Consider the following 12249-nt stretch of genomic DNA (forward strand, 5'->3'; position numbering starts at 1 on the left):
ACATGACACAAACACATATGACATACAGTCACATGACACAAACGCAGATGACATACAGTCACATGACACAAACACACATGACACAAATCACAAGATTAACGAAGAAAATTTTGAATCAGACGTAGATTATGGCACATCGATTAACTGTTTTGTCCCTAACAAACTATTAAACTAAAACAAGCGAACTAAGTGCGATGTGTTAGAATATGTTTCCAAAGTAAGTTTAAATTAGTTTTAACCAGTTATGACCAGGTAGATGTCACCGTCAAAATTACGATCAGTGCAATAGAAAGAACAGTGGAACTCCAAGTTGACCACTATCTGTCATATGTTACTACTACAAACAAATTGTTGTATATTCTGCTGAACTCTACTTTTGGTAGAGATTTCTTATGATTATGGAAATGTTTTTTGTTGGTTGTTTTTATTTCAACTGAAGGTTGAATCGTTCCACGTGATTACCAAGGAGCAACATATTCATTTCAAGAAAAATAATATTTTCTCATGTCTAAAGATGTGGAGAAAGTCATCGCATAACATGACGTTACGTTCTTACGTCATAATGCTAATGATGTCATCACCAGACTACGTGCCCAACAGGATATATTTCGTCGGAAAAACTAGACCGGTCATTTTCTGGCCTTGACATTTTATATACGTGTTTGATGAATGTATACATACCAGTAGTCCAGTTGTTTCAGGGGTCAGGTCAAGGCTTTAACCAAAGGACAGGCGAAAAGTTATTGCTCTGGCGATTTATAGAGTCTATTATTAGTCGATCATTTATACTCATATCACACGGATGTAATACTTCTTATTATCCTGGTAGATTCAGCGGAATTGATCATTGTTTCAGGAATACATGCATACTACTTTAGTTATAATTCCGGAATGGCCGTGTGGAATGTTGTCTAAGTAAGGTAAGTGTTATATATCCCGGCAATTTAATTCACAGTGAATTCCGGGTCGGGATTTAATGCTTGTCTTAATAGTAGAATAAAATCAGAATCAGGCTTTGGTGTAACGTGACTGTGATGATGACGGTGACGGTGTGATCCCACTCCTGTGGTGTGTGTGACAGTTAATGTACCCTGGCTCCATGGGGCGTTGGTCATGATATCGACCACTGGTTTGTCTTACCCGGGCCGCAATGATAAAGCTGGGATATTGCAGAAATATGGTTGACTGTGGTGTAAAACTATTACAAAAACAACACACAGGAAATTGAACTTGACATATTGAAATATTTAGCTTCAGGCAAGGTTAAAATTGCAAAATAAAAACATAACTCAATTAAAGAATAATCGATGAGTTCAGATATGATCTGTTTTCATAACTGTTTGAATGTGCACGTGAACCTCGCCGTCCTCACTCAGACTGACATTGGATGACTTAATCGCTTGCAGTTTTATGGAGGGTATAATTTCGTCGAGAACATCCTGGAAAACACAATTGTGATTGTGGAAACGTGCTAGATGTCCCGTTTAATGTGTCGTGAAGACATCTTTAGACCCACAGATCACACGTAATATTTTATTATTTGGACGAAGTGAAGACCGAAAACATATTCCGTCTGTAACACAAATCCCACAAACATATCTAAGAGACAATAGCATGCACACATGATTATAATACCTGATACCTACTTACGTATACACAGCTTGACAGTTGATCTTTTTGTACTTACGTTTAAAGGAATAACTGTCAGTTCGTTGTGGAGCGACGCCACATAAACAACTGTCGGTGACGTCATGGCCAATGAACGACATCAGCAGATTATCTGCGCCAATCCGTTATTATGCTGTTTCGTTACTGTGACCTGCAAACAAAACAACGGACCAGTAGGCGTGAAGGAGACAGTCAGCATGAATGAAAACATAATATGCTCAGAAAATAATTTCACTGTTGCCCTTTTGCCGTATGGATGGATAAAAATATTCCGAGAGAAAATAGACTCTGTCCACTATGTGACCTAGGATTAATTGAGGACGAGTATCACTTTTTACTAGTATGCCCGCATTATGATGAACTAAGAAAAGTATATTTACCAAAATATTTTCATATAAACCATTGTACATTTAAGTTTAAACTATTACTGACCACTAGCAACATCGAAACCATAAGAAATCTTTCTATGTACATATATCATGCTTTTATACAAAGAAAATCAAGTTTGGAAATTATATGATTGTACCAATTGCTCCTGTAATCATGATTGTACTATAGGCCTGTGGCCTCCTCAGTACGTTGAATAAAGAAATTGAAAAAAATGCCGTATGGATGATATATAACCATAATTCTATTTAACAATGATATATAACTATAATCTCTCTGTAACGATTATATACAACCGTAACAATGATATATCGCCTTACACTATAAAACAATGATATACATTCAAAATAAGTATTGAAAAAGCATAGTTCTGTATCAGTGATAGATAGATAGATAGATAGATAGATAGATAGATAGATAGATAGATAGATAGATAGATAGATGTGTGACTTTATTACATAAACACATAGGTGAAATACATACGTATAAGTAAACGTTTATTGACAGCCGGGCATAAATAACGGTGTTCGATAATTCCTGAATTGAGTGCAGTGTTGATGTTTATCGCATTCACCAAGCTAAATATCTCGATGTGCTGCCTAACCCTAGCCTGGCCTCACACAGAGAATGTCTCCCACAACACCTACCACCTTCCCGTCGTCGTCCCAGCGCTTTCCTATAAACAGAACACACCTACCCTGAGGCAAGAATATCAATCAGTTAATGTGACGGGATGATATACGAATGTCGGCCGACGGCAGGGGGAGAAGCATTTATATGAGATAAACGCTTGTCACAGTTCGACCATTGTACACGAGCAGGGTGGTTTTGAGATGTGGGGTATGGATTAATGTTTTAGTTTCATAGATTCAGTGTTCAGCTAGCCTGCTACCTGTGTGCTACAGGCCCGTCTGTCGCTAATGACATTTTGTTAACATGACACACACCTCTATCAACCGGCCACATTTTCTTCCGTCTATTTGTGTTCGCTGATTGGTCGACTCTGTTCTGTCAGCAGCCAATCAGAACTAAGCAGGTCACGCTCATTGACGAGCGTACGTATTACTAGGTGCAGGGATTGCATGACGGGAGAAAGTGTTAAAGAAAACACGAGTAGAGAGAGAGAACGAGTGAGGGCGAGAAGCGCCACAGTTGACAGTGTTTGTGGTGCTGCAGTCGCTTCACGGCAACAAAACATAAATGTTTTCCCAGGTGAGACAAGGCTATTTTGTCACAGTCTTAAATACAGTGTTCAATATATTGATTAATGAAGCCTGATATATAGAAGCATTGGATTTGTTATATATTGAGTTTCATGACTTGCCACAATATGAACCTCGTACTTTTAATGACAGCATGAGTTGTTATGTAACGTTACATTTGGCACAGGTCACATTGACTGTGTTGTTCTGTCGGGGAATAAATATTGATTTGTATTATTTTATTCACACAGTGCTTGTTTATTACAGTTTATTGCTACTTAGTTTAATCACATGTTTTGACACGCGTATCAATCTATTACATATTATTTACAGGCAATGCTGTGATGTGTGTTGTGTGCGAGAGGGGTGGTACATGTAGCTGTATGCAATGTTTATAAATTATTGGAAAAATTGCATTATGATTTCTTTTAAGTCAAACGAGAAACGAAAAAAGATGAAGGAATTCAATATTATTGTTGACACGGTTGTTTCCGTATTGCAACTAAACAGGTTTCGACACTTCCGAGGTATGCTGCTCACAAATGTCATGCTCGCATTTGTTTAAGTTACCACATGACTTGGAACACTAACGCAGCGAATATTGATAGGGCGAACCCAAATCCTACCTTGTTTCCCTATATAAAACACTACGATGCGCCTCGGTGTATGGTCCCCACACAGTAGTTGATGTGGTAGGTAATCAGGAGCCGCTATACCTTGCGACCCTGGATCAGTGGCTCTATTGCTGAGTGAGTGAGGAATATTTTGATATTACTGTCGATTTCACTATGTCACTTTAAGTGAATTACAAACGGTAGCTTTAATTGCGACATGTAAGCATTGAACCTGCCTCTGTATGTCGGGCAGACTTCATACCTTCAATGTGCCGACAAGACGTTCTCCTGCTTGCCTGCCTACTGCTTGTTGATGTGCATAGATTACTGTTTAGTTTTGCCCGCTCAGACGCTGTAGTGTTTTACATCTCAGACGCTCTTGTGTTTAACATCTCAGACGCCCCCGTGTTTAACATCTCAGACGCCCCCGTGTTTTACGTCTCAGACGCCCCCGTGTTTAACATCTCAGACGCCCCTGTGTTTAACATCTCAGACGCCCCCATGTTTAACATCTCAGATGCTCTTGTGTTTTACGTCTCAGATGCTCTTGTGTTTTACGTATCGGACGCTCTTGTGTTTTACGTCTCAGGCGCTCTTGTGTTTTACGTCTCAGACGCTCCTGTGAATTTACGTCTCAGACCCTCCTTTGAATTTACGTCTCAGACGCCCCTGTGTTATACGTCTCAGACGCTCTTGTGTTTAACATCTCAGATGCTCTTGTACTTTATGTCTCAGGCGCTCATGTGTTTTACGTTTCAGACGCTCTTGTGTTTTACGTCTCAGATGCTCTTGTGTTTAACATCGCAGACGCTCTTGTGATTTACGTCTCAGACGCTCTTGATTTTTATATCTCGGACGCTCTTGTGTTTTACGTCTCAGATGCTCTTGTGTTTTACGTCTCAGAGGCTCTTGTGTTTAACATCTCAGATGCTCTTGTACTTTATGTCTCAGGCGCCCCTGTGTTTAACATCTCAGATGCTCTTGTGTTTTACGTCTCAGACGCTTAACTGTGTTAATCATCTCAGACGCTCTTGTATTTATCATCTCAGACGCTTTTGTATTTCACATCTCAGACGCTCATGTAAACATATGATACGCCCTGGTGTTTAACATCTCAGACGCTCATCTGTGTTCAACATCTCGGACGCTCTTGTATTTAACATCTCAGACGCTCTTGTGTTAAACATCTCAGACGCTCTTGTATTTAACATCTCAGACGCTCTTGTATTTAACATCTCGGACGCTCTTGTGTTTAACATCTCAGACGCTCTTGTATTTATCATCTCAGACGCTCTTATATTTAACATCTCAGACGCTCTTGTATTTAACATCTCAGACGCACTTGTGTTTAAAATCTCAGACGCTCTTGTATTTAACATCTCAGACGCCCTTGTAAACATATGATACGCTCTGGTGTTTAACATCTCAGATGCTCTTGTGTTTTACGTCTCAGGCGCCCCTGTGTTTAACATCTCGGATGCTCTTGTGTTTTACGTCTTTGACGCTCTTGTTTTTTTACATCTCAGACGCTCTTGTGTTAAACATCTCAGGTGCTCTTGTGTTTTACGTCTCAGATGCTCAACTGTGTTAATCATCTCGGATGCTCTTGTGTTTTACGTCTCAGACACTCTTGTGTTTAACATCTCAGACGCTCTTGTGTTTAACATCTCAGACGCTCTTGTATTTATCACCACAGACGCTCTTATATTAAACATCTCAGACGCTCTTGTGTTTAACATCTCAGACTCTCTTGTATTTAACATCTCAGACGCTCTTGTATTTAACATCTCAGACGCTCTTGTGTTTAACATCTCAGACGCTCTTGTATTAAACATCTCGGACGCTTTTGTGTTTAACATTTCAAACTCTCTTGTATTTAACATCTTATTCGCTCTTGTATTTAACATCTCATTCGCTCTTGTATTTAACATCTCAGACGCTCCTGTGCTTATCATCTAGGACCCTTTTGTATTTAGCATCTCAGACGCTCTTGTGTTGTAACTCTCAGTCGCTCTTGTGTTGTAACTCTCAGCCGCTCTTGTGTTGTAACTCTCAGCCGCTCTTGTGTTGTAACTCTCAGTCGCTCTTGTCTATACCAACGTGAACATCTTCAACATATCGGAGACGATTTTATTTATTATGTCGGACTCTCTTCGGTAATGGGTCATGTCTTTCCCTGATAAGGTGAGATATAACGACATATCACAATTCTTCTTGTGGCATTTGGTTAGATATTGCGACATATCGTTGTTCTTTCTGTGGCATATGGTTAAATATTACGATATATCATGATTCTTCTTGTGGTATTGCGACATATGATTGTTCTTCCTGTGGCATATGTTTATAAAGTTACAATACATAACAATTCATCTTGTGGCATATGATTAGATATTACGATAAATCATAATTCTTCTTGTGGCATATGGTTAGATAGAACGATATATTACGTTTCTTCGAGTGACAATGGACATATAGTACGACATATCATGGTTCTTCCTGTGGCATATGGTTAGATATCACGATATGTCATGATTCGTCTTGTGGCATATGGTTAGATATTACGATATACATAATTATTCTTCAGAAATGTCGTTTAATATTACGATATACGTCTTGTCGCACATGGGCAGATATTGCGATATATCATGGTTGTTCTTGTAGTACATGGACCGATATAGCCTGATTCTTCTTATGACATATGGTCAGTGTAATAGACCTACATGAGTGATATTGTCGGGATGTATTAGGGTTGTATCCTCACATGCTACGTGAATGATACCTTATAATCTTAGTACCAGTTGCTGCTGGTTTCGGGATTGAAAATGCGTCTTGACTCCTACTTTCTTTCTATCATTTTATCAAGATAAATCATACTGGCATCAGATCAGGATATACTTGAACCATTGCTTATCTTGTATCCTATGGTCAGGATATACGTGTGTAACCGCTTATCATACATCGTATTATGACGATATACGCATGCAACTACTTATCGTAGATCGTATGGTCAGGGTATACGTGTGTAACTGATATCGTAGATCGTATGGTCAGCATATACGTGTGTAACCGCTTATCATACATCGTATTATGACGATATACGTATGCACTTATCGTGGATCGTATGGTCAGGGTATAGGTGTGTAACTGCTATCGTAGATCGTATGGTCAGGGTATACGTGTGTAACTGCTATCGTAGATCGTATGGTCAGGGTATAGGTGTGTAACTGCTATCGTAGATCGTATGGTCAGGGTATACGTGTGTAACTGCTATCGTAGATCGTATGGTCAGGGTATAGGTGTGTAACTGCTATCGTAGATCGTATGGTCAGGGTATACGTGTGTAACTGCTATCGTAGATCGTATGGTCAGGGTATACGTGTGTAACTGCTATCGTAGATCGTATGGTCAGGGTTTACGTGTGTAACTTCTATCGTAGATCGTATGGTCAGGGTATAGGTGTGTAACCGCTATTGTAGATCGTATGGTCAGGGTATACGTGTGTAACTGCTATCGTAGATCGTATGGTCAGGGTATACGTGTGTAACTGCTATCGTAGATCGTATGGTCAGGGTATACGTGTGTAACTGCTATCGTAGATCGTATGGTCAGGGTATACGTGTGTAACTGCTATCGTAGATCGTATGGTCAGGGTATAGGTGTGTAACTTCTATCGTAGATCGTATGGTCAGGGTATAGGTGTGTAACTGCTATCGTAGATCGTATGGTCAGGATATACCTATGTCTCATTCTGCTCTTGATCTGATAATGGTTAGGTTAGATAGGATATGCAGCGGTTGAGGATACTACTACTTGAATGCTGCCAACGGTGTAGACCATGTGTGACGTCGCAGTGTATTAAAGGGGAATACTTGGAACATAAAACATGTCCGTCATGGCGGAAAACTGTTTGACATGTTTGACAAGGTAATCCAACAAATAGTTTTCAAACATGTATGGACTTCAATAAAACTAAACACCGACCATTCCCCAAACCGATCTTTAACTTAATTAGTTAAAGCAGAAAGCATGGACATCCAAAATGTACAGAAGATTAATTTCAAATCAATCAATCAGTTTATTCGGTAATAAGGCCTCGGGCCAACGTACAGATATACATAATTTATGTATATAATGGGTATATATGTATATATATAATTTAGTTTCACATCAAGTGCTGCATGAAATAATATTAACAGGTAAGAAGAACGAAGACAGATAGCATCTTTAACATAATTGGTTAAGTTCTCAAGACAGTTTACATCAGAAGAGTTTAACATTCTAACTAGTATGTCTTTACGATTATTACCAGTAATAAAGTCTTAATAGGGAAAATAATATGAGCGTATATCTTCATAAATAGGACACGCAAGAAATGAACATAGCCGTCTCATCACGTTCTAGTGAGAAGTTAAAACGAGCGAACACTTTAACCACTTCCCCACCCTGTCTCCCCCGCACAGAAGTCTTGTGAAAAGTGAATACTCTTTCATAGGTCTGTCCTAATTTCATCCACATTAAGCAGTTGGCGTCTGACCTCCGGGTTTACTGTTGCATTGTCAGGGATGTGTGTAACATGGGAATTTATGCAAGAAAGCATTTCGATGTGTGCTGCAACTTTCCGAACAAAGCCGTGGAGCTGAGCCAATATTGACCAGGTTGCAGGATCACGTGACCAGCGTTAGAGCACCTTGCGGCAACAGTTTACATGGAAGAAACCAGTCAAGGTTAGAAGGGCTGATCCTGGGAACAGAATACACACCTGTAATCAACCTGTGCGTTAAACAGATGCGTGTTTACTTCTAGATCTATAGCAAGCAATTAGCGTCCATGTATTCCCATCGTAATCTACCGTAAATCAATGCAAGGGATATGTAACATTGCATTTGTCGCCGCATCGTCATTTTATCACAATAACACGTATTGGATTCATTTCACGCTTTGCATATATGCCAATATGTCATACTTACAATATGAAACTAAGGCATGTATTTCACGCTATGTATATATGGCAATATGTCATACTTACACTGTAAAACTAAGGCATGTATTTCACGCTATGTATATATGGCAATATGTCATACTTACACTGTAAAACTAAGGCATGTATTTCACGCTATGTATATATGGCAATATGTCATACTTACACTGTAAAACTAAGGCATGTATTTCACGCTATGTATATATGGCAATATGTCATACTTACACTGTAAAACTAAGGCATGTATTTCACGCTATGTATATATGGCAATATGTCATACTTACACTATGAAACTAAGGCATGTATTTCACGCTATGTATATATGGCAATATGTCATACTTACACTGTGAAACTAAGGGATGTATTTCACGCTTTGTATATATGGCAATATGTCATACTTACACTGTAAAACTAAGGCATGTATTTCACGCTATGTATATATGGCAATATGTCATACTTACACTGTAAAACTAAGGCATGTATTTCACGCTATGTATATATGGCAATATGTCATACTTACATTATGAAACTAAGGCATGTATTTAACGCTATGTATATATGGCAATATGTCATACTTACACTGTAAAACTAAGGCATGTATTTCACGCTATGTATATATGGCAATATGTCATACTTACACTGTAAAACTAAGGCATGTATTTCACGCTTTGTATATATGGCAATATGTCATACTTCCGTACGAAACCTATAGAAGATTTAATGCGTTCTCAATCGTTGCACCTATATAATTTTTCGTAATGTGACCAAATTCTTTTTTTCTTTATTTTGAAAAACATTGCATATATGTTTGCTAGTTATAAGCCAATCTTCTGTACTATACCCTCAAACAACTAGCATGCATATCTCATTATGCCAACTATTTGTACCTACAACATGAAACTTAAAGCATGTATATTTCGTTATGCATGTATACTAATTCGTTATAAAACATAATAATAAAAGCGATAAAACCATTTCCATAAGAAAAAATGAGAACAATCTGTCTTTATAAACTACCGATGATATGGGCTGACTGAGTGAGTGAGTATGGTTTTTCGCCGCTTTTAGCAATATTCCAGCAATATCACGGCGGGGGACACCAGAAATGAGCTTTACATATTGTACCCATGTGGGGAATCGAACCCGGGTCTTTGGGAAGACGAGCGAACGCTTTAACCACTAGGCTACCCCATTGCCCCGATTCCTTTAAGCGTAATAACCAACACAGCATCACTTTCGAATAACCATTTTTGTTTTTTTAAATTTTTAGTCTCCATCAAACATGGGTGTATACTTTCTCTTCCCCGTCAGTTTATGTCTATAAGTTGTACCTCATGTATGAAACTTAAAGTATGCATCTTCGTCATGTATGGCAATGTGTTGTACATAAAACACGATATTCCAGGAGGTGTAATTCCAATTCCTCGTACGTACACTTGGAGAAAACATTGCATGTATATTCGTTATTTATGTGTGCTAATGGGCTGGACTATACTGCAACATCTCGAGGATGTATGCTTCCTTATGTATGCTGATCCGTTGTTCTCCCAGAAACCCTGACTGTGACCTATACCATTGAAATAGAAACATTGGCCGTCTCGACGGATGTATGTCGATTGTTCCCTCTTGTTCGAGAGTTAAAAAGCTAAAAAATAAATCGTTTCAATCCATACAAACAAATCTACCAGAACATAGTGGTGAAAGTGCATCACATTCGTTGACATGAAAATTGAACTTTTTGTCGCACCTAATAGTCAACATACCCATCTCGTCATCTCGTCATAATAAGACGTATGTAAATAATATGGAAACAGGACCAATTCACACCAAATGCATGTTAAATCCTTCACTGACTGATTACATACATGCATTCTACCACTCAAAGGTTGCCTTGTGACGTCACGACTGACCCTACTTGAACACAACACTTCGTTTGAGACACAAATCTTACGAATCTTGTGTCAGAAAACAGAGCTCGGCTGCTGTTGGTCAGATGTACAAAAACGCTGAAGAATAACTGAGGCAAAAGGTATCACGAAATAATCTCTATATCAATGCCTGGATGTCATTTATAATGACCAGGCATACCAGCAAGCCTTTGAAAAAACATGTCTATATTCCCACTTCTGTGTATCTCTTTGGCCGTGCCGCCCCAACGCGTAACGGAGGGGAAGATTTGTAGGGGTGGGGGGTTCGTGGGGCGAAGGGGGCGTTCCTATCCTGATGTGACAGTCCACCTGAGTGAAAATGTCACATTCTGAGCCGGGCTTTTGTATTGGTGTCAACTTCTCGCAGTGTTCGTGGTGACCGCGCGTCAATGTTCCATTGCCCCTGGCACACGGGCTGCCTATCACAATATCCTTGGTCTCGCCTTCACTATGTACAGGCGCCCTATATCACTATCTTAATGAGCAACATGTCACTATTTAAAGGCGTTAATATCACTCTGTAAATAAGCAGCATGTCACTATTTTAAAGGCGCTAATATCACTCTGTAAATAAGCAGCATGTCACTATTTAAAGGCGCTAATATCACTCTTTAAATGCGCAGCATGTCACTATGTACAGACGTTTAATATCACTATATAAAGGGGAAACATGCCCCTATCTTAAGACGTTATAGATATTATTGTGTGATAAAAGCCGGTCATACCAAGTGAATTTACCAAGTGAGGAAGCCGAGCATACGTCATGGCGAAGGGCAGATTTTATGTGATACCACAGTTGTATATGATGAGTGCCTTTAATATGTGATAACGAGCAGATTAAATATGATGAGTGAGTGAGTATGGTTTTACACCGTTTTTAGCAATATTCCAGCAATATCACGGCAGGGGACACCAGAAATGAGCTTCACACATTGTACCCATGTGGAGAATCGAACCCGGGTCTTCGGCGCGACGAACGAACGCTTTAACCTTTCGGCTACCCAACCGCCCCCTGAATATGATGCCTGAGTGCGTTAGAACGCTGACTTTGTGTGCTAGAGATTACGTGCCTCAGTCTGGCAGTGTGGGTTCGAATCCCGGATGGGACTCAACCCCAAAATTACTAGAATCTGTACTTTACTAAGAACGTTATCCCAAATATATTTGTTACAATGTGATCGCAGCTTCTATATCCGATGATAAGTGGAACTGGGATTCGTCTCCACATTTTAACAATGACATTTTGGATCTTCTGAAATAGATGTTTTTTGCTTTACAGTCTGCTACAGTGTCTAGCTTGAGACTGATGTTTAATATTCTGGCTCAGTTTCTAAAACAATACGTGACGTGTCATATGTAATACCTGTTCAACAATAAACACAAAGACGATATTGAAGCAATGAGATTGGTTCATTTGGCTGATGTGTTATTGGGATTTTACAGGCGCTTCGTTTGGTCAGTTGTGTGGACCA

At 39.2% G+C, this 12249-nt stretch overlaps 1 protein-coding gene across 1 annotated transcript in view; it reads left to right on the forward strand.

Annotated features, from left to right (window-relative positions):
- Positions 1–3119: 3119 nt before the first annotated feature.
- LOC124120059 (ETS homologous factor-like) overlaps positions 3120–12249 on the forward strand; it is a 44035-nt gene continuing 34905 nt past the window's right edge. The window contains exon 1 of the mRNA XM_046482776.2: positions 3120–3267. Coding sequence (XP_046338732.2) covers positions 3138–3267 — 130 coding nt within the window. The 5' untranslated portion in view covers positions 3120–3137. The remainder of the gene's footprint in view (positions 3268–12249) is intronic.

Source organism: Haliotis rufescens, unplaced genomic scaffold (assembly GCF_023055435.1).
Source record: "Haliotis rufescens isolate VD_foot unplaced genomic scaffold, xgHalRufe1.0.p SCAF_6, whole genome shotgun sequence".
NCBI lineage: Eukaryota > Metazoa > Mollusca > Gastropoda > Lepetellida > Haliotidae > Haliotis > Haliotis rufescens.